General features: G+C 59.3%; 3 protein-coding genes across 4 annotated transcripts in view; all 3 read left to right on the forward strand.

The window, feature by feature from the left end:
• The first annotated feature begins 1,206 nt into the window (after positions 1 to 1,206).
• On the forward strand, positions 1,207 to 5,419 carry LIPT2 (lipoyl(octanoyl) transferase 2). The gene is made up of 2 exons (XM_050714896.1): positions 1,207 to 1,754; positions 4,660 to 5,419. Exons 1-2 carry the CDS (start codon positions 1,277 to 1,279, stop codon positions 5,076 to 5,078), a joined length of 897 nt encoding a protein of 298 aa, XP_050570853.1. The 5' UTR covers positions 1,207 to 1,276; the 3' UTR covers positions 5,079 to 5,419.
• A 2,104-nt stretch (positions 5,420 to 7,523) lies between these two features.
• KCNE3 (potassium voltage-gated channel subfamily E regulatory subunit 3) lies at positions 7,524 to 8,208 on the forward strand. The gene is given in 2 exon segments (XM_035571344.2): positions 7,524 to 7,609; positions 7,611 to 8,208. Coding segments are annotated over 2 exon segments (285 nt in total). The 3' UTR covers positions 7,810 to 8,208.
• Positions 8,209 to 15,770: 7,562 nt separating this feature from the next.
• The window catches only part of PGM2L1 (phosphoglucomutase 2 like 1), a 36,978-nt gene continuing 28,479 nt past the window's right edge, over positions 15,771 to 24,269 (forward strand). Inside the window, exon 1 of one of the 2 annotated variants that reach the window (XM_035571341.2) lies at positions 15,771 to 16,091. In XM_035571341.2, coding sequence (XP_035427234.1) covers positions 15,993 to 16,091 — 99 coding nt within the window. In that variant the 5' untranslated portion in view covers positions 15,771 to 15,992. Of the gene's footprint in view, positions 16,092 to 16,511; positions 16,686 to 24,269 lie in introns of those variants that run through there. The other variant, XM_050714905.1, reaches the window with a different exon arrangement.

A 24,269-nucleotide genomic window follows, 5' to 3' on the forward strand; every position in this document is an offset into this window, starting at 1 on the left:
CCTCTTCCTGTCCCCATGTCTGTCCCCTGTCCCCCTGCCTGTCCCCTGTCCCCACGTCTGTCCCCTGTCCCCATAACCCCTTCCCTCTTCCTGTCCCCATGTCCGTTCCCTGTCCTCATATACCCGTCCCCTCTTCCTGTCCCCATGTGTGTCCCCTGTCCCCTATCTCCATGTCCGTCCCCTGTCCCCATACACCCGTCCCTTCTCCCCTATCCTCACCCCCTATTCCTGGTCCCCTGTCCCCACGTCTGTCCCCTGTCCCCGTATACCCGTCCCCTCTTCATATCCCCATGTCCGGCCCCTGTCCTCCTGCCTGTCTCCTGCCCCCTGTACCCTGTCCCCACGTCTGTCCCCTGTCCCCATGTCCGTCCCCTGTCCCCATGTCCGTCCCCTGTCCCCTGTCCTCATGCCTGTCCCCTGTCCCCACGTCTGTCCCCTGTCCCCATGCCCGTCCCCTGTCCCCTGTCCCCATGTCTGTCCCCTGTCCCCACGTCTGTCCCCTGTCCCCATGTCCGTCCCCTGTCCCCATGTCCGTCCCCTGTCCCCTGTCCCCATGCCTGTCCCCTGTCCCCACGTCCATCCCGTCCCCATGCCTGTCCCCTGTGCCCTGTCCCCATGCCTGTCCCCTGTCCCCACGTCCGTCCCCTGTCCCCATGCCTGTCCCCTGTGCCCTGTCCCCATGTCTGTCCCCTGTCCCCACGTCCGTCCCCTGTCCCCATGTCCGTCCCCTGTCCCCTGTCCCCATGTCTGTCCCCTGTCCCCACGTCCGTCCCCTGTCCCCATGTCCGTCCCCTGTCCCCTGTCCCCACGTCTGTCCCCTGTCCCCACGTCCGTCCCCTGTCCCCATGCCTGTCCCCTGTGCCCTGTCCCCATGCCTGTCCCCTGTCCCCACGTCCGTCCCCTGTCCCCATGCCTGTCCCCTGTGCCCTGTCCCCATGTCTGTCCCCTGTCCCCACGTCCGTCCCGTCCCCATGCCTGTCCCCTTTCCCCACGTCCGTCCCCTGTCCCCACATCTGTCCCCTGTCCCCATGCCTGTCCCCCATCCCCATGTCCGTCCCCTCCCCACACACCCGCCCCCTGTCCCCCTGTCCCCCTGCCCGTCCCCTGTCCCCACGTCCCCCCCCCCCCCTTTCCCCCGGCCCCCCCCCGGTGCCCGCCCCGCGGCGCTCAGCGCCCGCCCCTCGCGGCTCCTCCCAGCGGCGGCGGCCTAACGCGGCCTCCGCAGCCGAGCCGAGCCGGGCCAAACCGAGCCGGGCCGAGCCTCCCGGCGGCGGCCATGTCGCGGGGCGCCGTGCGGGTGCTGCGCCTGGGCCCGCTGCCTTACGCCGAGGCGCTGCGGGTGCAGGAGCGCTGCGTGGGGGCGGCCCGGGCCTCATCCTGCCGCGGTGCGGAGCCCCGTCCCCACCTTCCCCCGGCGGCGGAGAGCGTGGTGCTGAGCGAACCGGCCGGCCCCGTCTACGCCTGGGGGCTGCGGGGAGCCCCGGCGGCGGAGCTGGCGGCGAGGCTGCGGGAGAAAGGAGCGGGGCTGGCGGCGGTGCGGCGGGGGGGCCACGTTACCTTCCACGGCCCCGGGCAGCTGCTCGCCTTCCCGGTGCTCGACCTCCGGCGCCGCCGCTTGGGGCTGCGGGGCTACGTGGGGAGCTTGGCGGAGGTGGGGGTGAGGCTGTGCCGCCGCCTCGGGCTGCCCGCAGCCCGCGCCCTGCCGCCGCCGCTCACCGGGGTGTGGCTGGGGGACGGCAAGGTGGGCGCCATCGGTGAGCGGGGGGGGGGGGGGCACCTGGGGGGGGGGCAAGGGGGAAGTATGGGGGGGGGGCACCGGGTTTGTTGCAAGGGGGGGGTGCAAGGGGGGGGCACCTGGGGGGGGTGCAAGGGGGGGGGGCAAGGGGGGGGGCACCGGGTTTGTGTGTAATGGGGGTGGTATGGGGGAGTGTGCAAGGGGGGTGTGCAAGGGGGGGGCACCTGGGGGGGGGTGCAAGGGGGGAGTATGGGGGGGGGCACAGGGTTTGTGTGTAATGGGGGGGGTATGGGGGAGTGTGCAAGGGGGGGGGTGCAAGGGGGGGGCACCTGGGGGGGGTGCAAAGGGGGGGGTGCAAGGGGGGGGGGCACCGGGTTTGTGTGTAATGGGGGGGGGTATGGGGGAGTGTGCAAGGGGGGGTGTGCAAGGGGGGGGCACCTGGGGTGTGTGCAAGGGGGGAGTATGGGGGGGGGCACCGGGTTTGTGTGTAATGGGGGTGGTATGGGGGAGTGTGCAAGGGGGGGCACTGGGGGTGTGAAAGGGGGGTGGGGGGGGGAGTATTGGGGGGGCACAGGGGGTGTGGGCAAAGGGGGGAGTATGGGGGGTGGTGGCACACGGGGGGGGTGTGTAATGGGGGGGGGTTACAGGGGGTGTGTGCAAGGGGGGGTTTGCAAGGGGGGGGGGCAAGGGCACCGGGTTTGTGTGTAATGGGGGGGTGTATGGGGTTTTTAGGACTGTGTGCAAGGGGGGGTGTGCAAGGGGGGGGGGCCGGGCACCCTGGGGTGTGTGTGCAAGGGGGAGTATGGGGGGGGGGGGCACCGGGTTTGTGTGTAATGGGGGGGTATGGTATGGGGGGGGAGTGTGCAAGGGGGGGGAACTGGGGGTGTGCAAGTGGGGGAAAAAACAAAAAAAAAAAAAGGGGGGGGGTTGTGCAATGGGGGGGGGGGGAGTGTGCAAGGGGGGGCACTGGGGGTGGTGAAAGGGGGTGTGCAAGGGGGGGTGTGAAGGGGAGGGCAAAGGGGGGGGGGGTGTGTGCAAGGGGGGGCACTGGGGGTGTGAAAGGGGGGTGTGAAAGGGGGGCACATGGGGGGGGGCACGGGGGGCGTGTGCAAGGGGTGTGTGCAGGGGGGGCACAGAGGGGTGTGCAAAAGGGGGGGCACAGAGGGGTGTGTAATGGGGGGGGCCAAGCGGGGGTGTGCAAGGCGGGGGGTATGGGGGGTGTGTGCAAGGGGGGTTGTGCAAGGGGGTGTGCAAGGGGGGGGGTTGGTGGGGGCACCGGGGGTGTGCAAGGGGGGGGGGGGCAAAGGGGGTGGCACCGGGGGGGTGTGAAAGGGGGGGCGTGGCTGCAAGGGGGTGCACCGGGGGTGTGAAGGGGGGGCGCAGGGGTGTGTGTAATGGGGGGGGGAAACGGGGGTTGTGGGGCAAGGGGGGGGCAAGGGGGGGGTGCAAGGGGGGGTCACGGGGTGTGGGTAATGGTGGGTATGGGGGGGGTGCAAGGGGGGGTGTGCAACGGGGGTGTGTGTGTAATGGGGGGGGTGAAAGGTGGGCCACGGGGGTATTGTGTGGTCAATGGAGGGGCACGGGGCAGAATAAAAGGGTGGTTGTTTGCAATGGGGGGAACACCGGAGGTGTGGGTATAATGGGGGGGCATCGGGAGGGAAAATACAACTGGGGGTGGGGCACAACGGGGGTGTGTTGCAAGACAATGGGGGGGGGCAACGGGGGGGCACTGGGACATGGGGGAGGGGATGCGCACGGGTGGTGTGCAAAGGGGGGGAGGGGGTAACGGGGGGGGGGTGGTGTAAATGGGGGGGGAGAATGGGGGGGTGTGTGTGCATGGGGGGGGGCGGGGGGGCATGGGGGTGGGTGTAATGGGGGGGGGCCACCGGGGACGTGGTAAGGGGGGGGGCGCTGGGGGGTGGGGGGGGGGCACCGGGGTGTGGGTAAAATGGGGGGGGGGGACCGGGGGGGGCACTGGGGTGTGTGTGTAATGAGGGGGGATATGGAGGGTGTGCGTAATGGGGGGGGGGGGGGGATCTGGGGGGCACCCGGGGGGTGTGGCAAGGGGGAGGGCACGGGGGTGGGCACCGGGAGCGGGATGCATGGGGGTGTGCAATGGGGGGGGGCCAGCAGGGGGTCGTGTGCAATGAGGGGGGACGGACGGGGGTGTGCAATGCAGGGGGAAAGGGGGAGTGCACAGTGGGGGGGGCGCCGGGGATGAACACTGGGAGGGGAATTTACATAGGCGGTCTCCATGTGTGCTGGGGGGGGGCACGGGGAGGAGGTTTCATAGGGGTGTGTGCAATGGGGGGGCCCTGGAGATAGCAGGGGTGTGTGGCAATCTGTTATGGGGGGGGGGCACCAGTGGGGGGGTGGCCATGGGGGGGGGTGGCGTGTTGATGGGGGTGGGGGGCACCGAGAGGGGGGATGTATGGGGGGGGGGGGGTGGGGGGGACACACACGGGGGGAAGAAGGGGGGGGTGTGATGATGGATGGTGGAAAACACAGGGGGGGACGGGGCTCCCAGGGGTAGAGGGGGGGGGGGGGGGGGGGGGGGGGGAGGTGTGTCGCCGGTAAGGGAATGCATGGTGGGGGGGGAATCAGGGCGGGAGGGGGGATTCGGGGGGGGTGGGGGGAGAAGGGGGGGGGAGGGAGTGGCAGCCAAAGCCACGTGCACACTGTGGGGGGGGGGACACGGCACAGGGGGGGAAGCATATGAATTTTTGGGGGGGGGGGGGGGGGGGGGGGGGGATGCACCAGGGGTTGCACGCAGCAGAGGGGAGGGGGTTGTGCGTGGGGGTGGGGGGGGGGGGCATGCAGGGAGCACCGGGGTGTGTGTGTGTGGGGGGGGTCATACGGCCCACCAAGCAGCACCTTTGGGGTGCTGACAGGTGCCTGGTGTTGGTCCCCCCCCCCCACCCCAGGGGTGCACTGCGGGCACTACATCACCTCGCACGGGCTGGCGCTGAAATACTGCTGCACCGACCTCGCCTGGTTCGAGCACATCGTGCCCTGCGGGCTGGAGGGGAAAGGCGTCACCTCGCTGAGCGCGAGCTGGCCGCCACGTCCCCGTCGACGAAACGTCCTCGAGCCCTTCCTCGACTGCTTCCAGGAGGTCTTCGACTGCGCCTTGGTGTTTTCGGAGGAACCGAGGACTAGGAGGGCGCCCGGGGCTGGGGGGGCGGCGGGGGGGGTCCCAGCTGCGAGCTGGGGGCTCGGCGGCGGCGAACGCCGCATCCCGACGGGGCTGCCCCGTGCTCTGGTTTTGGGACAGGAGGCCTGGCTTTTGGGGCTGCTGGACGGCCCGAAGTGCTGTGGGGGCTGCCCGACCCCGGCCCTATAGCTTCTCAGGCACCCGGGGGTGCTGTGGGGCGTGCCGATGCTGTGAGGCCCCCGTGGTCTGGGGGGGTCCGGCTCCTGCTTGAGACGCTGTGAAAATAATGCTGCTTTTTGGTCGGGGGCCGGATCCTGCGCGCCTCAGCCAGGGGCCGGTTAGCGCCGCGGGAAGTGCCCCAATGACAACTTTTGTGGTGGCTCTTCCTCTCTTCCCCCAAAAATCCAGAGCTGGGGTGGGTGCTTGCTCACCCCCGGGACAAGAGGGAGAGGCTGGGGTTGCTGAAGCGTCCTTCCTTGCTGCCACCGCACAAAAACCGGCAGATTCTATATAAAGAGAGTGTCTGGGAATGGTTGCTGCTCCTTCTGTGTGCTGTCCCCACGGCGGTGTGGGACCGAGCGGGCTGAGAAACCGCTGATGAGGGGCTGAAGGCTGCCGGGATGGTGCTGATGTGGTGGGGAAGAGCAGGGAGAGGGGACAGAGGGCGCCCCGCGGCACCTGCGGCCTTCGTCACCTCCGAAACCGCTGCCCTGCCTGCAGCATCTGTCCCAGGGCCCCGACGGCCTTGGGCTTGTGGTGGCCTCCTGAGGGACGTGGCCGGGCTGGGGAAGGGGCTGCAGGAGCCGGGGGGGGGGGCGGTCCTGCCCCGGGGGAGCTCCCCCGCGGCTGCCGGGGCCTGCGGGGAGCTGCGCAGAGGCCGGAGCCGGGCTCTCGCCAGGGGTGCCCAGGGCCAGGAGCAGAGGCCCCGGGCCCAGCCTGGAGCCCGGGAGGTGCCCTCTGGGCCCCAGGCAGCACTGCTGTGCCGGGCGGGCGCCGGAGCCCTGGCACAGGCTGCCCGGAGAGGGGCTGGGGGCTCCTCCGCGGGGTCTCCAGCAGCCGCCGGGACGTGGGGCTGGGCGAGCGGCTCCGCGGGGCCCCGCTGGGGCAAGGGGGCGAGCGGCGGCACCCAGGGGTGCCCCCCGGTTGCTGATTTCTGAAAAACCCATTTCGCAGCGGCCGGCTGAGCTCCAGTGGTTGGGGACGGGAGCATCCCGGGCAGGCTCGGTGCCCGCTCTGAGGGCTCGGGGACGGCGGGGATGTCCGGAGGAGGGACAGGAAAGCGTGACCGGCAGCGTGCGGGGAGGGAAGCGCAGGATCCGGCTGGGTGGCTCTCCCGGCCCCATAAAACCTCTTGCATCCGGGCTCGGGGGCCACGGCGGGACCTGAGGGGCTGGGGACAGGCTGGTGGCCCTGTCGGGGCTGGGTGGCTTTGGCAGGTGGCTCTGCCCCGGGAAGGGGAGGAGGCTGCGGCACTCCCAGCCCGGCTGGCGGCCGCGATGCTCCAGTCCCGGCTCAGCCTGGCAGCCGTGCAGGCACCGAGAGCACCCGGTGAGTGCGACCCCCCCGCCCCTTGCCTCCCACCCCTACACCCCCTGTAATATGGGGACCCCCAGTGCTGCACCCTTCTGTAGCGCTCTGTGGGTGAGAAACCCTATTTTTATGCTCGAAATCCCCCAAATTCAGGCTTCCCCTTGATTTACAGGTGGTTGTAAAGACAATGGGGTCCAAGGGTGCCCCCCCCATCCCCTTCCACTTCACAGCTGTCCCAGGGGATGCACCCCACATTTGGGGGAGCCTTTTTTTAGGGGGGGGCAGCTGCCTGTGCAGGCAGAGGGCGCACGGGGGTGTGGGTTGGGTTGGAAGAGGGGCCCCGTGTCCTGGGGGGGCTGGAGCGGGGTCCGAGACCCAGCTTGTGTGTGGGGATGGAAATTCCAGGGGGTTTGGGGCAGCAACCTCTCAGGATGGGTCCACTGGGGACATGCAGGGATCTGTGCCCCCCTGGCTAGGGCTGGTTGGGTGATTGGTGTCGGTGTGTGGCAGGATCAGTCCCAAAGCTGTTTTTTAGGGTGGGGGACCCCAGGCAGGTCCTGGCAAGGGCTGCAGCTGGGGCTGGGGGGACCCCAGGACATCCCTTGGGCATGAAGGTGATGCCAGCCCACGAAGGTCTCGGGTCGGGACCTATTTCTGCAGGGGAAGTGCCTGGCTGGGTCTCGTCCGTCTGTCTGTCCGTCAGAGGATGTCCGACAGGCATCCGTGCACGTGCACCGGGTGCTTAATCCAGATTGCCTTCAAGTGGCTTTGATCAAAAGCATTAAATGCCCTTACTCAGATTTTGGGGGGATTTATCTCAAAGGGACCAGCACCGAATTAATGCTGCTTTCTGTCTTGGGAGGGCATGGGTGGACCCGAGCTGAAGGTGTGCTGGGTGCCCCCAGCTCCCGTGGGTGCCAGCTCTGCCGATGGGGACGGGGCCGGATTTGGGTTTTCTTCCTCCACCAAAATATTGCTGGTCCCCTGCTCCTTGCGCTTCAAGGACCATTTTGGGGCTCACCCCTGGGTCCATCCCCGGCGCCATCCCAGGGCATCCCCACCGCGGGGGCTGACAGCTCCCACTCGCGCAGGCTCGGCGAGGAGATGGAGGATGACAACCGGACGGAGCCGTGGCACCGGAGCCTCCAAGCGATGCTGGATGCCTTGAACCAGACGCTGCACGGGGCCATCCTGCGCCCCGCCGCCCCGCGCGACGACAGCGCCCGCGCCGGCCGGGACTGACAACGCCTACATGTACATCCTCTTCGTCATGACGCTCTTCGCCGCCACCGTGGGCAGCCTCATCCTGGGCTACACCCGCTCCCGCAAGGTGGACAAGCGCAGCGACCCGTACCACGTCTACATCAAGAACAGGGTCTCCATGATCTGAGCCTGGCCCCGACGCCGCCTGCAAAGCCCCGCGGTGCCCAAGGGGTGCTGAGCCCCCCGGTGCGGGGCAGGAGCTGGGCTCCTTGTGCCTGGCACGACCCACAGGCAGGTCCCGGTGCCGCAGAGCCATCCCGGCTGGGGACATGGGGACACGGGGAGGGCAGAGGCAGCTCCTTTCCCACCATTCCCATGCCCTGCTGAGTTTGGCAGGGGCTGTGAAGAAGGAAAATTTGCCGCTTCCCTGCTCGGACCAGCCAGCATCGCCCTCCAAAGCGTGCCGTGGGGTGCCAGGAGCTTAGTGACGTGGGCTCGTGGGTTTTCCTGGTGCTAAAAGCTGTCATTTTAGAACGGCGTTGGGCCACCCTTTGCTGGCGGGGAATTAAAGGAGATGCTGGTTCCCGAGGGCTTGCGTCTGCTGCTTCTCCGAGCGTGGTGCTCCTGGTGCCCCTCGGTGGCTCTGCGGCAGGCCAAAATTGCTTTGTGGTGGGACTTGCGGGGTGATTTGGCACTGCAGCCCGATCCCACACCCAAGATGCTTTCTCCCCAGCCGGCCAGCGTCGCTCCAGCCTCGGGTGCACGCTGCGAGCCCGGCCGGAGGCACCCGGCTTCATGCGCCCCCGAGGGTCCGGCCGGGCTCTGGCCGATGATGCCGGAGCTTTTCCTGCTTCCTTCCTGCGGGGTGCTGCCGGCTGTAGCTTTGGCCTTTTGTACCGCAGCTCCCAAATGTGTTTTCCAAGGGGCAAGCGCGTAGTGGCAAACGGGAAGGGGATGGACTTGGGCCCTCCTGGGCTCCTTGGCTTCGTCCCCTGCTGTTGAAGCGGCCGGGTTTGGGGCTGGCCCACGGGGTGGCCGGTGGCCAGGAGGGCGAATGTCCCCGTCCTTCCAAACAGGCTGCCTGCCAGGGCCGGCGTGGGGCAGCACCAGCCACCCAGCCCCGGCGCCCGGAGCGGTCCCTCGGACATCTTAATCTGCTTATTATGGCTTAATTAATGTCTAATTGCTGCCAGACCGGCTGGCCCGTAGGGCACCTTCCTCCGGCACTCAAACACCGCCGCGGCGCCTGCGCCCACGCCCACGCCGCCAAACCCTGACCCAAACCACAGCGTTTCAGGGAGGGCCGGCAACCTTGGCACCCGGGAATTTGGGATTTCCCGTGCCTTCAGCCCTGCTCTGGGCATGAAACCCGATGCAGGGGTTTCGGGGGTCCCTGGTGGGCTGCGTTTTGGGGGCGGTTGCCGTTTCTGGGCTGGGCACGTGGTGCAGGAAGGGTTTCTGCTGGAGCAAATGCCACTGCTGTCCCTTGGCACCGGGTGCCCAGCCTAGGCAGGAGGGGGCTCGAGAGGCTCGGCCGTGTTTGCCTTGTGGTTACAGTGTTGGGAAAGGCAAATAAGCCCTTTATCTGCAAATAACTCAGGGGAAGCAGACCGGGCGGGCACAGCCGGGATGAGATCCTCCTCCTCCGGGTGGATTTGTGCTCTGTTTTTCTCCACCTCCACGGTGTTTATCCTCCCCTAACACTCAGAGCACGCCTTGTGCCAGGGCTGGCATGGGGTCCCCGGGATGGGACAGCCTGGTGGGCACCCCGAAACCCCCCAGGATGTGGCCTTCCCAATGAAGGGAGGACGCTACAAGGGGAAAAACCCTCCTGAAAGAGCAAACTCCTACAGAGGTTGTTATCCTCCCGATTTCCCCTCCGTTGGCAGTTCCTCCACCTGTCCCCATAATTATATTCGGACCAGGGCCTGTGGAAGGCCAAGGGGGGGCCCTGGGTGCCCCCACCAGCCACTGTCGGGCTGGGTGACAAGGTGCCAGTGCCACCTGGTGGCAGTGGCCTTGGGGCCCTGCTGCAGCCGGGCACGTCCCCATGGGACCCACGGCTCGTCCTCGGTGTAGGTTGTGATGGGCTTTGGGGGATGCTCGGAGGGGTACGGGGACGTGGGGATACAGGGGAAGGTTCCCCAAATGGGTTTGTTTCAGCTGCCAGGGGGAGGATTTGGGGGCTAATTAGGGGCTCGTGATTATGGGTAATGCTTATGGGGTTTGACAGCACAGAGGTGCACTCGCCTGGGCACAGAGCAGAGCTGGGGCAGTGCTGGCTGTGGTGAATTACTAAATCAAACTGCAAATTGCAGCTGACTACATTAGGGTTTGCAGCCAGAAAGACACGGGGCTCGTGTGAGGCCAATATATTTAGTTGCTTGTTTATTTTATTTTATTTTTATTTTGTTTTTCTCAGCACGCAGAAATGAATCACAGGTGAGATGACGTCTGCAGCAGTCTGCCTGGTCCTTGGGAAAGGTTGTGGAAACATTACGTGCATGGGAAGCTGAGGCTGACCTTGTTTTAAGGCAGCTTGGGGTGCGGTGATATGGTTGTGGGCATCGTGTAGGTGAGAATTCGATGAGAATTGCACCGGTGAAACGGGAGGGATCGACAGCGATGGCATCTGATGTCCTCCTGCGAGGTGACTCAGCCCTGCCCAGAGACAGGGGTTTGGCCACAGCCAGCGCTGCCCTGCGGAGATTTCTGGGGGGTGGTGAGGTGGTTATTGTGGGAACGGGGCTCCTGGACTCTTCCCTCAGTGTCCACAGCATCCATTTCTCCTAAATACATCGGTTCATCCCAATAAAGACACAGCCCGTTCCTCCAGCTGGTGGCCCGGTGGCAGCATGGCTGGGTTGACACTCTGGTTTAGAGGGATGAGAGAAACTAAAGTGACCTAAATAAGAGAAACTGACCCATTAGGAAGCTGCACAGGGATCACCACGCAGGATCGGAGCAGCTGAGGGTGAGCTGGGAATCCTCTTGTACCCCGCTGTGGGTGGGCACGGCTGCAGGGCAGTGTCTGGCAGTGACAGTCAACAAAACGCTGGCTTTGTCCCCCAGGGTCTCCCACCCCCGGGGATTTTCAGGAGAAAATTAACCGCACACCTGTAAGGATGAGCGAAATTCAGCTGAGCTTGCTTCAAGTCCTCCGTGGACCTATTTTCACCATGACCCAGATGTGTTGGATATCCATGTGTAGACGTGGGAATCCAAACATTTCGCCCACCCACCTCAATTTTCTATGGCTGAGCTGGCCCCCCCCCTCCCTTGTGAGGCTGAATTTTCATTCTTAAAACCCGCCCCGACGTTTCCCTCTTCTCGAAAGCAGATCCCGTGCTTTCGCCTTTTGCTGCTGCAGCGTTTTCTGGAGTTGCAGAGTGCTTGACAAGCACCGGACCCAGCCCAAAGAAGCCATTTTACGAGTTTGTTTTAAATTCCCTGATGGAAAACGCCGCTTTCCACCAGGAAAGCCACCCAAGAACACTTGGTTGCGCTGGGGTGAGTCCCGGCTGGATAATCTGCATGGGCTGGTGATAAGCTGCCGTGAACTTATCACAAGCCTGGCCATAAAACCAACCGTTGGGACTGCGATCGCGGGGCAGTTCAGCTCAGGTTGCCTACCACACGGGTACCTGCGGGATCTGCACCGGGGGGTTAAAAAAAAACCAGCATTTCTTAATAAAGCTCAAGGCAGCATTTATTCTTACAGACAGCTGGGAAATCCCAGGCACCTGGGATCTCGTGTTCTCCCCTTACAGGAAGTTTTCTGTACAAATTTTCTCAGTTCCACGCCATTTATGCCGTAGTTCGAGATTAAATGAAGGGATAAACTGGGGTGAAAAGCCTGACCCACGCTCCTGTTCTTGCTCTCCCATCGGAGGGGATGGGCCCGGCACATCTTTTCCACAGATGGATGTGGCTGAACCGTTCAGCAGAGCACGCATGTGGGCTATTAATACCTAGCGGGGAGGATTAAAAATAACCAGGTCTGGTTTGGAAAGGACAAGCTTTGATATACGAGGGGACTGGCGTCTGAAGCCAGCCTCCCTGGGGTGCTGAGACCTGAGCGAGCAGGAGGTGCCGAAATTTCCCCCACGCTCGCCGCGGCTTTGCCACCTCCTTCACCGAGTCTATAAAATGCGCTTTATCAGATCGGACGACAGGTTGGGGTGGGGAGAGGAGACGAGCCTGAATTTCTTTGTGTTTGCTGATCAGACAGGTGCCTGCGGGCAGAACCGGACCTGTCGTGTGTTTTCTGCACCGCGCTGCGCAGTACAAAACGTGTCACACATGGGGGGGCTGTGGCAGGGACTGTCACCCCAGGATCCCAGCCCTGCTGTTGGGCTGAGAGCAGAGGCTTCTGGCAGCTCTGAGCTGCACGGTTCTGGTTATTTAGGGCATTTAAGCCTTCAGCAAACCAAAGAGGACGTTGTCCATGCTGGAGGGTGCAGGATCAGGCCCCCCGAGGGCTCACATCGTGAAGCACCAAGCCGCGGACTGCTTCCCAGCCTCGGTGGTTCCTGCTGTGTCCTTCCCTCCTGCCAGCCTGTGCTTCTTCAGGACAAAGACTTCAGCTGCTTGGACCCCAGGTCAGGTTAAAAGTGGCATTCGGGCCCGGAGAGGCACGTCCCCACGCAGCACCCTATCAACTGGCAGGGGTGTTACCGCTGCCTGGGTTTAGGGTTGCGCTGACTGCCTGGCAATAGGGTGCTCCGAGAGAGGCAAATAAAAGGATGGGAGTTGCTGCATTATTACCAGGTAACCCAAGAGGCACAGGGTGTTCAGGATACATAAATAATAAAACAAAAGCCGTGCTACAGAGCAAGGGCATGTGGAGTGCCCGCCGAGCGAGCTGGAAGGACGCGCTGGGTTCATCCCGCGTGACTCGTCTCACTGCAGGAACCGGGGGCAGAAAAAACAGCCTGGAATATCATTGGAAGGAGCCGTGGGCCCTTCGGAGGCTATTTGGAATAAACTACGTGCAGCAAAATTGCCATGGAAACACCGCACCTTCTGGGTTCAGCCCTGAGGCTCTCTGGCGCGGGGCTGGGCAGCTCTGTGTAATCAACAGAGCTAATCCGGGTTGTTGCGGGCGAGGATTTGGTCTGCGGTACCAGGTCACTGAGGATGCTAACACGACCGTACAGATGGGTTTTATTTCTGCTTTGCAGTGACATCACCCTGTGCTCAGCCATTCTTCTGCTGAAAAACACGGAACGCGTTGGCAGGAGCGAAATATGCGCACCATTGTTCGGGGGTACGCTACTGAGACGCTGCAGACCCAGCCCTGCTGGGCTGACGGGTACATTTAACCGTCTCTACCCCTGCACTGCGTAAAAGCAAACCCCAAACAGGAGCTGTGTGTTATTAGCAAGTCTCTTTTAACTTGCATTAATTTGTACGTGTTAAAAGAAGACTCTCATTCTGGGGGACACGGGCAGTTATCTGCCATTCCGTAGCTGCAGTTATGCTACGTGGGGGCACTCTGGGTGTCAGAGCAGTACGGGGAGCAGTGCCTTTCTCTGAAAACACACACACAGAGCTGCACATATGCACATGTAGATGTGCATTTTGGCTAGGATGAAGTCATTCCCTCCAGCTGAGCTCCACCACGGTCCCTGCTGGCGCTGGCAGCTCCCAGCACAGGAGATCCTGCAGAGAAGTTTCAACCCCTCCACACCATGGTTATTCCCACAAAAGAATTAACACGCAAATATTCTTATCTTCTATGAGGCTGCTTTATCTTTCTTCAGGGAAATAATCACGGAGGATCACCAATAACTGAAGGACTGATAATTCTCCTATTTAAGTATCAGTGATTAAGGTCAAATCCTGCTTTTAATTGTGGCTAGGAAGCTGAGCACTGATAACGTGAGGTGCGGGCATGGCTGTCACTGTCTTGTGTGAAACTGCTTTACGAGATTCAGGGTGCCATATAAAGAAACAGCCTGCTTGCTCTGATGGCAGAAAACTACTCTTCAGAATAATTTAAAGCTCTCATTAAGAGTATAAGGAAAAAAAAATGTAGCCACGAATGGAAGCATTTGAAATACGAAGTTTAATTTTAACAGTCTCTCTTACTGCCTTTCCAAAGAGCTACAGAGTTCTTGTAAGAAACGTTACTGTTTGGCAGGCTTTAGAGAGGCATTTAACGTAGGCATTGTCCTTTTTGTGGGAAAATGAAGTTTTTATAGACTGGAGCTTCTGTTGTGCTGGGCTCTGGCCTTTCCTTGAAAATAAAACACAAAGGAGCAGAAAAGAGCAGCAAAGATATGAAGAGCAGAAGCTGTGCCTCGTGTTGACTATCATGTGCAAATTCCCTGAAGGAGCCACCCTTGTCAGCTATTCTGAGATCTGGAAAAATGTGCCAGCATCTGGCTGCTTGGGACACTGCTTTAACTGGGCTCAGGATCACATCAGAGCTGCTAAGGATGCCATCTTTTTATGCGGAGATATGCAGAGAGAGAGAAAAGGGGAAAATGAGAAGGGGAGAGGAAATAACATGAAGAAGTGGGTGGCATGGGGTACATAAGCCTGCAGGGTGATGCCGAAGCTGGTGGGAAGCATGGTGCTGAGCAGTCTGCTCTCAGGTTGGGCTGGCAGGCTCACCTGTGGCTCATCGTGTGGCAGCTCTGGTCGCAGAGCCCTTTCCTACTGCCGCACAGGCTGCCTCCTTCTCCGTGCATCAGTACCAACAGATGGATTCCCCACATCCATCCAGAGAAGGACTACCTCACCCACTGACTGTTGGATTCATCTGTTATGTGTGATTTCCTCGCTCTATCTTCTTCTCCTTCTACACCGTAAACAGCCGTAGGACAGCCCTTCAGTGATAACAGGTTGATTTATTTCTGTCTTCTTTGTATCTTCTGCTGCTTACCAGCAGCCCCGTGTAACAGACCAGTTTACAGGTTCATCTCCCCATACCAAGTCCGTCCTCCGGACCAGAGGATTTGTTTGTGTCTGCAGCCAGGAACCAGGTCCCTTCAAGACACACCTGAGAGCTTCAAAAGGGAGGGATATTACAATCAGATTTCTAAGCTTTTATAATGGACTGTTCCCTTCTATAGCTTACAAGAGCTATGCCGTGCTGCTTCAGTACCCCAGGCTGCGTCCCTGCATCTTTTCATCCCTCCATTGCATCCTCCTCACCCATCAGGTGTGGGGTGGCCCACCTCCCCAGGGGCCTGTGCTGCTCCCAGCCTTGAAGCCCCATTGTTTCACACCTCCCTTCGCTTCCAGCATCCCCTGGGCAGCGGTCCTATTCCCCTACGGACCCCAAAGCCTCGCATCGTGGTCCCATCGCCCTGCGGACCCCGAAGCCTCACGTCAGGCCGCAGTGCCTGCGATCACTATGGCAACCTCAGCAGAGCTGCTGGGGATGGCAGCAGGGCTGAGCACAGATGGGGACAACCCGATTACAACTGGGGCTGACCAGGAGGGGGGTGAGGGTTGTTATTTCCCTCCTCATGACAATTTAACTGCTGCTGGAGCCCGTCTGGGAACACCTCAGACTGAGGGGCTCATTGCCCAAGGACGGGCTGATGCCATTTTCCTTCCAGAGGGAGAAGCGAGAAGCTTGGAAGCTGGCTTGGGGCTGACAGAGGCACAACCAAGGAGATTTTTAGGTTTTTAGGTTTTTGCTCCTATGCATCACCCTGGTGGATTGGTGCATCTCTTCAGTGGGGCAGTACGGGATACCCTAAATACACACACACACACACACTTATTGATATATTTTATTTTATTTGTAAGTGAAATTTATTTTTATTTATTTATTTATTTATTTATATTTATTTTTATATAAGTGGAAACAAGGAACACCAAAGGTGCCTCTTCTGTCCCCGATGCTCCATCGCTGTGTGACACCAAGGGACGCCTGGAGGCGAGGCCGGGCCCTCAGCGGCGCCGCTGCCCCCTCAGGCCGTTCCACCCCCTGAGGCACAAGGCGGCGCTCCGCGAGGGCTGCCGGGACTTGTAGTTCCGCACCTCCCACCAACCCCTCCCCTTTGCTGCGCGCTCTGCGCGGACCGGACTACATTTCCCGACAGGAAGGTGGAGGGCGGGAGAGCATTTCCCCGCCCCCCCAGCGGCAATCCCGTGCTTTGATTGGCGGGTGGGCGGCGCGGGGGCGGGGCCGCGCTGTGGAGAAGCAGCGGTGGGGCTGGGTGGGGGGGGCGCCGCGGCGCTGAGGGGAGCGGGCGGCAGCGGGCGGCGGCTGGGGCTCGGCAGCTGCTGTGGCCCCCTCAGGTCCCTGCGGCGCCCTCCCGGCGATGCCCGGTGCCGCGGAGTGAAGCCGCCGCCGCCGCTGCTGCTGCCGCCGCTGCTGCCGCCGCCGCGGCTCTCCCCTTCCCCGAGATGGGCGACGTGAACTCCAACGTGCCGCTGACGGCCGCCCGCAGCACCGGGGACGCGCAGCTGGACCGGGCGGTGTGGCAGTGGCTGAGCTGGGACAAGGTGCGGGGACGGGACCGGGACCGGGACCGGGATGGGACCGGGACGGGGCTGCTGAGGGCCGGGGGCACGATGCTGGCAGCCCCCCCGGTACCCCCTGGCCGAGCCGAGGCACCCACGGCCCGGCGGCGTGAGGTGCCCCCGGAGCCGGCGTTTTGACCGTTTTCACCTTTATTTCCCCCAAAACCTCCCGGTTTTAGCCCCCCTCAGGGGCTACGAGGGGCCGAGAGCCCACCCGGCGGGCTGCGGGTTGGGTTAGCGCGGTGCGAGCCTCCCCTGAGGAATCGGGTCTCTGATAACGCCTTTTTTTTTTTTTTTTTTTGCGTTATTTTCCCCAACCCGCTGCCGAAAGGCTTATTTATTTATTTATTTATTTTTTGCTGCTTTGCCAAAACGTCACGGGCTGGGCTTAAAAACAACGCCTGGGGGTGGGGAGGGATGCAAACACCCCCGCACGCTGCTGCGCCTCGCTCCTGGTGGCTTCGTTTTGTTCCTGCCCCAGCCAGCTGCGTGACACAGGGAATGTTTTGGGGCTCTTCTCCTCCCTTGCTATCTGCCCGTCCTGCAGCCGGAGCCGTGTCTGGGAGCAGCGAGGAGGTGAGGAGTGCAGGAAGGAAATAATATCTGCGGTAACGCACCCGATAAGCCAGGCCGAGCTCCAGCACCGAGGGGTTTTGGAACCTGGCTTTGGGTTAGCGTGGTGAAAGGCTCTTCTTAAACAGCTCAGTATGTGCTGATCCCAAAAGGGTATGAACTAGGAAGATTTACGCCTTTTAAACTTAAGGCTACCACGGGAAAAAATATTTTGGTTTAACCCAGCAATGGCAAAATATTATTGTTTCTACAAACCGAAATTAGCCAGCCAAATAGCAGCTGAAGAGGCACCTGTTTACCCCAGCTTCCCTAGGTGACAATCATGACGCTTCCTACAGGGCTTGAACTTGATAATTAGAGAGGTCTCGAAGGAGCCCTGTGAATTTTGGGGGCTCCAAACCGGCTGGAGGAGGGCTCAGAGCAGGGCCGCTGCAGCAGGAGGAGGCTGGGCACGGGCAGCGCGGCGGCACCCGAAGTAAACAAAGGAGGGGACGGAGGGAAAGCTGCGAGGAGAAACTCCTCGTTTCATCGTGGACCCAGGAGATGAGGCCTCTGGAGGCTTGCTGTTATCACACAACGTGACAAGGTCTCTGTCTCACCCCCAGCTTCCTTAGCCCTGGGGACTTTCACTGCCTCCGATCAAAGCAAAATGCGTGTGCTATTTTTCCCCGCTCTATTTAGCTGTGGGGAGCTTTTGTCCTCAGACTTAACTGAAAATTGCTCGCTGTAATTAATTAGAGCCGCGCTCGCCGTCCTCTTTGGTTTGGGTGCGCGTGCTAACCTCCTCTAAAACTGGAACTGTGATTAAGGGCTGGGGCGTGGGTGGAGGAGAACTGCCTGCGTGACGACCGCTCTGCTGCTCTCCTGTCTCACCACTGCTGTGCATCTTCCTTAATGCTGCTAGCGACTGGCTCAGAGGAGCCTCGCTAACTAAATCTCCCTTCTCTCCCCTTGATCGCTGCCTTTACTTTTTGCTTTGAGACACCAGGCACGTGCTTTTGTTCCCACGGCTTACGAGTGAGGGCTGAAGGATTAGTCGTTGTTCTCTATTTTCTCCCTTTAATCCCTCTTCATTCACTCTCTAACTTTGTTATTGTCCTTCCGTAACTGTCTCGAGCCTCCTAAAGGCGTCTGTCGTGTATGGAAAGCTGTGTCAGAGCGGCTGTCTCCAAGAAAACCGCTTCGGTTTAGAGCAGTTTTGGAAATCGGACCTCGATTGTAGTAATAGGCAGCTTTAAAGTGGCCAGCACATGCCGCACGTAGAGCGGCACCGAAATGAGGCGTGCTCGGCGCAGGAGCTGAGCGTTTGTCGTGCACAGCAGAGGAAGCTTTCAGGGCAAGTCTGAGGATCGGATCCCGGCTTAGCAGCTGGTGGGGTTTCACAGGGAGGGCCGTGTGATTAAATAGATCAGGCTCTTAATCAAATACCGCGGTCTCAGGCATAGATCCGCAGCTGTGCCCACACGATCGCACTGACACGCGGGGGCGGAGTGGATAACGGGTGCCCTCTTGCTTTCCCTCGGTCACTCCTCGCGCTGTGAAGACGAAGCTGAAGCTGCTGCCTCCTAAATTCCCTCTGCAGGATCAACAGGAGCTGTTCGTGTGCCCTGAGCGCGCTCAGCGTCGCCTGGCTTTGCCTACAGGCACTGAAGTCAGGGAGGAATGCTTGTGCAAAACTGTTTGTGGGCTGTGCTGGTCGTGCTGGAGCTGATTTGGGGGAATGGGAATGGGGATGGTCTGTGGTTATCACAGCAGGGGGTGTGTAACGGGAATTGGTCCTCTCAGCTCGGTCCTGCTTGCTAGCAAGGTGGCTTGGTTAGGGGCTTTTTTGCAGTGCTCCTGGCTGCTGCTACGTAATTTTTGTGGCTTTTGAGATGTTTGAAGAGGAAATGGACTTGGTCATTACAGACCAATGACCTGCTCCCGTCATTCAGCTCGCAGTTTTTATTTTTATAAAGCCGTCACCGTGAATTTCGAAGAATAAAACTGCGGAGAGTAAAGTCTAGGAAGTGGCCACGAATGAAAAGAGAAGCTCTTCAAAACTACTTGCATTCATTACAAGCTCTAACGTTAAAACCTGTCGGGTGAAATCGCGAGCTATGGGAACAGCTGATTCCGGGTGGATGGGTTTTGTGCCAGCACGTTAATTGGGGCGCTTTGGGATGAAGGCGAGAACTCCCCCTTCAGCAGCAGTGGGTTATATAGTGCACGGAAACTTATTCTGTGGGTAATGCCCTTCATAACGTGCTTTGACTCCTGGTTAGGTCTTCGTGGGTCCCTTGCGACTGAACTATTCTAATATATTTAGAAAGACTTGCCGGAAAGACGTGTAAAGGAGCACTTCTAAAAGTATTTTTGCTTTATTTTATGTTGGGCCAGCGCAAAAGAGGTGGCTTCCCCGCTGGGCTGTGCAGCTGGCTCCTGGGGAGCCCTGCAGCGCCCAGCCCCGGGGCTGCCTGCCTCTAAAGAGGCTAAAAGAGAACGACAACAGCAGGTCCTGTTCCCTTGCCCCTTCTTAGATTTGCCCTGCTGCTTGCTGCTGAGGTTTGTGGGTTTGAAGGGCAGACTCCGGAAGAAAGATGCTCGTGGAGCTGACTGAAGGGGCTGTTTCAGACCTTGGGAATTAAAGGCATGCCCAGAAGGTGACCCTGCGTCCCCCAGCTGCTGACACGCTGGCGATGGCTCGGTGTGAGCTGCAGCGCTCGTGTCTTGTGCTGTTCAGCGGGGAAAAGCCTGGCTGGGTGGCCGCGGATGGCCTTCGATCCGCTCAGCGGCCGGTCGCCCTGTGGTGTTCCCCAGGGCCCGCTTCTGGGGCCTGTTTTGTTTGGGATTTTTGTCGATGGGATCGAGCGTGCCCTCAGCAGGCTCACAGATGACGCCAAGCTGGGCGGGAGCGTTGATGTGCTCGAGGGTGGGAAGGTTTTGTGGACGTGGTGCTCTGGGCTGTGGTTCAGCAGTGGGCTTGTGTCAGGCGGGTGGTTGGATTTGATGATCTTACGGGTCTCTTCCATCCCAGGTGAAGCTCTGATTCTGCAGTCTGTCCGTCCCTGGTGTGAACCAGAGATTTCGCCAGGAGCTGTCAGGGACTGTGGCACAAATTACGAGTTTCCGGGTGTTAGGGTGCCGTGAAGAGAGGGGCTGATGGCTGGGATGCGGCACATCAGCAGCACGGCCTGCCTGTGCTTCCAGCAGCCTGGCGTGGCTGTTTTCAAGCTGCCTGTGCCCTGGTACCCTCCTCTGGGGTGAATCGGCACTATTTATGCTGGGTAGCGCTTGTCTGAGGTCATGGAATCATTTATCTTGGGGAAAAAAGCTTGGGGACAGCGTTGGAGGGTTGGGTTTTGGTACCAAGCCTACCTAAAAGCCTACCAAAAGAAGCCTGCTTGTCCAGAGGGGTTGCAGTTTATTGTGGGACCAGGATTTAGGAACGAAGCAGAAAAAGGCAAACCAGGGGTGTAAGTGTACCCCGCTGTGCTGGCACAGACTACCCTGAGCATCATGTCTACAGTCACCCAGCCGATTTTCACGTCAAAATGTTGGTGCCATCGCTGGCTAGTAAGCAAACGTTTCCTGCGGAAGGAGAGGAAACGAGAGCCTGAAATTTTTAAGGGAAACTGTAAATGAGAACTTGCTGCAAGTGCCTTAAGTTACGTCTGTGCGGTGATCGGCTACGCCACAGGCAGCGCAGCACCTGTGTTGGGAAGGGGTTCCTCCAAAGACGTGCTCCAGTGGGTTTGGATCTAAGGGGCTGACCCTGATTTCATTTGGGAAAAAAAAAAAAAAGCTTAAACTAATTGCTGATCCAAAAGCAGAGACTGGCTGGCAATGCTTGGTGCACTTCGTTTGTGGCTGTCAGCTTTCTGACTGCGAAGCAAATCTGACTTCTCTCTCTTTTTTTTTTTTTTGCCCCTTTTTCCAGGCAAAGAGTGCCTGCAACGCCGAGATTGCTCGGAGGGAGAGCTGTAAACTGCAGCTATTTTGACAGGACCTTCGCCTTGAAATCTAACCCTGGCAGCAAACGCATTATTTACGTGATTGGGAGTGAAACAAATCAGTAAGAAATACTCAGCTAGTGCCCCTGCACCTTAATTCTGCAGTTGTTTCAGATTGTGTCCCACTGAGCTACAGAACGGGGGTGCGGTTCTCTTTCAGTAGGCAGTTGTGCTGTACAGGGAAGCTGAAGATAAAGGAGGATAACGATGACTTCAGCAGAAAATATGCTTTTTTTTTATTTTAAGTAAAACTCCCAGCCTTTCTTAAACGTGACGTGGCAGAGCGTCGACTGCTGTGGGACTTGACCCCAAAAGTTCTGTCGTACGTACGATTCAGGCAGAAAATGTTCGTAGGAGGCTGTTGAAGCTGTACCTCGCGTCCCCAGCAGGCTCATCCCCTTCCCTCTTAAAATCCACTGCAGCCACTTTCAGTCTTGGCTCCGTGGGACTCGCAGTGGAGGTTATGAGAAGTTCCTGACTTGGAACTAAAGTCAAAAGCAGATAACTTGCAAAAAAGAAAAAACGTTTTATGAGGAAGTAGCCCTGACTTTCTGGAGATGGCACCTCTGTATGTTAGTATAATGATTTTGTAGGAAAACATAACGCAGAACTTATTTTTTTTTTTCTGATGCTCACGCGGGTGCAGAACTGTGTTCAGGCCCTTACCATAGTATGGCCTGTCTGCCTCTGTCCTAAATCCTTCTCGTTTCCACTTCTGTGACAATCTGAAATACTGACAGAGCTCCTGACAGCCCCGTTCTCCTTAGTTTTAGTTTCTCTTTTAGTTTTGCCTGCTGGTAACGCAAAGCCTGTGAGAACGAGATAATTCCCTGAGCGTCCTTGGCGGTCTGCTTGAGGTGGGATAAGAAAACAGTGCCTGGCTCCGGTCGCTCCTCGCTTCCCACGTGTCAAATTGCAAGGCTCCAAGCCGCTTACAGACTAAGACTTCACAAGTTCCCATCTTAGAGGGGCGGATTAGCGCGTCTGAGGGCGCTCACACCGCGGTTTTGGCTGCTGTGGCTGAGGGCAGAGCTGCGGGGGGAGCGGAGCAGCGGGGAGGTGGCACTTAGCAATGGGAAGCTGCGCTCGGGCAGCAGGGAGCCCTTCAAACTGGCACCAAGATGGTCTGGGGGCTGGAGCGCTTGCCCTGCGAGCTGGTGCTGTTTCTCCTGCCTGGCCTCTCCGCCCCTCCGTGGCAGGGCACCTGGTGCCCCTGTGCTTGCCCCTGTGGGGCAAGGCTGGGAAATACAGGGCAGGAAGGACCAAGGGGGGAGAAGGGGAGGAAAAAAAAACACGAAGAAAGGTAAGAGGCACACTCAGAAACCCAGCTGTAGCCCTGTCACCAGCCGGAGGCTCCTCTTCCCTTCCCTGGCCTTCTTTCAGTGCATTTTCAGCCTCTTCCCTCCGGGGCCCTCCAGGCTGCTCTGCCCTTATCTGCCGCCTCCTTGTGCCACCTTATCTGGTGCTGCTGGGTCCTGAGCACCTGCCCTCTGCCCCTGGCACGTCCAAAAAGCTGTGGAGGCTTTGGAGGTGAATTAAGGGTTGGTTTTTGTGAAACAGCATAGCTTATTTCTGCTTCAATGGCAGGAGGGGGCTTCAGGCAGTCTGGTGGTGGTGTTACGGGGTTTGGTTTGTTTTTTTTTTTTTTTTAAAGGATATTTAGAGAAGTCCAAAGGCAGCGCCTGCTAATTGTGAAGGAACTTCTCTGCGCTGGGACTAACGGAGCTCGCAGACACCGATCCAGGCAGCGGCTAAGAGGGGGCGCTTCAGGTGTTGAGTTTGTGTTTCTAAAATGATTGAATTTGCTGCCAGCGCTGTGCTGCCTCCCTGCTTGGCTTCCGAAGCTCGAGGAAAGCCTTTTCTAAGCAGGGGTTTATTGCAGTTATTTTCACGCACCTCGGTGAGCTGCTGAGAGCTGCTGGTAAGCCTCACACTTAGCGTCGCGTCACGGCATCCTGGGACTGATGGCGTTTCTGTGACGCTTAGAAACGCCCCGGGATGCTGAATAGCTTGGTTTTAGCCTGATGTGCTCTCCTGGTGCCCCCTGCTTCACGTGGCAGGCGAGAAATATTAGAAATATTAATATTTCCGTTCTGTGTTTCCACCTCGCGACAGTTCTGCTTTGGAAAATGAACCTTTGTAGGAGCTGCTGTGAAACTTCCCGGCGCCTTGCTTTATTGCATAGCTGTCAAGCAAACCAGCAAAAAAAAAAAAAACAACTTTTTTTTTTGTTGTTGAGAATTTGCAGTAGAATTAAACTTCAACCAGGGCACCTTCGGGAAGCAGGAACCGATGGAAAGCTGTCAGGATCCTGCCACGCAGCCGTGATAACGGCTGGCCGGAGGTCACACTGCTAGTGCCACTGCACGCGCAGCACGAAGCACGTCGTCACCGAGTCTGAATTTACATCAGCTCTTGTAAATTTTTGCCTTCCTGCTGCCCGGGGAGTTTCAGGTCCTCTCTTGAAAGCTTTAGGATCTTTTTTCTTTACCTCGTAGCTTTTCCTCCCCCTTCTTTTCTTTTCTGACTGCAGGAAATTTTAGCTACCCGATGTTCGGGTGCTGTTTTTGGCTGACTCATTTTTGTTCCCCGGGGAATCAACGAGGCAGCTTCCGTCAAAAAAAAAAAATTAATCTATTTGTAACGTGAACGTTGGTGGTACGGCTTCAGGGAAGCCTTGCCTCAGCCTCGCGGAGCTCAGGGCCGTGAAACGTGTGGTGTCGCCTCCTCTTCTTGGAGGTGAGCAATACGGTGTATCCTAAAAAGCTATTAAGGATGCTGAATAACCTTATTTTAAGGCAGAACCGTGTATTGAATTGTGGTGGCGTGAAATGAGGCTTTCAAGCACTCTTGCCTCAAACTCTTTCCGTGTTAGTCATTTGTTTTCTGGCTGGCTGCCTCCGAGCAGCTAAAAGAGGCTTTCACTTCTGGGATCTCACAGTAGTTGTGCCCCATTGTTTTTGTTTTGGGGCCTGTTTTAGCAGTGCTGTGAGTAATGGCTCGTTCTGGTTGCGGAGCCCTCCGAGAGCCCGACCAGTAGTGGCTTGCCTTTTATTTTAAGGCACCAATACGTTAAAAGCTAACTTAAGCTCACGTATCTCATTTTGCTAGGATTCGAGACCTGTTGTCCAGCAGTGGAGATAGTTTTGCGTTTGTGTACCAGCCTCACAGAAGCTTTTCTTCCCCAGAAGAGGCGGTGTGGGTGATACCAGCAGGCTTTTCCCAGCGCTTCCAAACCCTCCCGAAGATCTTCTCTCCGTGCGGAGCAGGTTCCCCAGCGCCGCAGAGGCAGGGTGGGAGCTGCCGCTGGCTGACCTCTACTTTAAATGTCAGGGGTGTTTCACCCTCGCCTTCCAGATTCCGTTTGCCTTCTTTAACCCTTGTGTAGGGCTCTGCTCGAAGCAGGAGGTTTTAGAGAAGCTCTCATGCAACCAGAGCTGTCCCGCAACCACGGCTGCCACAGGGGTTGTTTTATGCTCCGCGTTGATCGCTCTGCCCGGGCTGTGTTCTCAGCAAGCCCCCCCCGGGTTGCAGAGTGCTTACGGGGGCTGTGTCCTGGCCAAACTGGGTGCCAGGAGACGGGACTGAGTTTCTT

Source organism: Cygnus atratus, chromosome 1 (genome assembly GCF_013377495.2).
Source record: "Cygnus atratus isolate AKBS03 ecotype Queensland, Australia chromosome 1, CAtr_DNAZoo_HiC_assembly, whole genome shotgun sequence".
Classification (NCBI taxonomy): Eukaryota; Metazoa; Chordata; class Aves; order Anseriformes; family Anatidae; genus Cygnus; species Cygnus atratus.

What these genes read in the sequence shown, in the direction of transcription:
- LIPT2 (XM_050714896.1), top strand. Translation starts at nt 1,277, where the DNA reads ATGTCGCGGGGCGCCGTGCGGGTGCTGCGCCTGGGCCCGCTGCCTTAC. An exon ending in CGGCAAGGTGGGCGCCATCG is followed by an intron (nt 1,755 to 4,659) that starts GTGAGCGGGGGG and finishes CCCCCACCCCAG; the next exon opens with GGGTGCACTGCGGGCACTAC.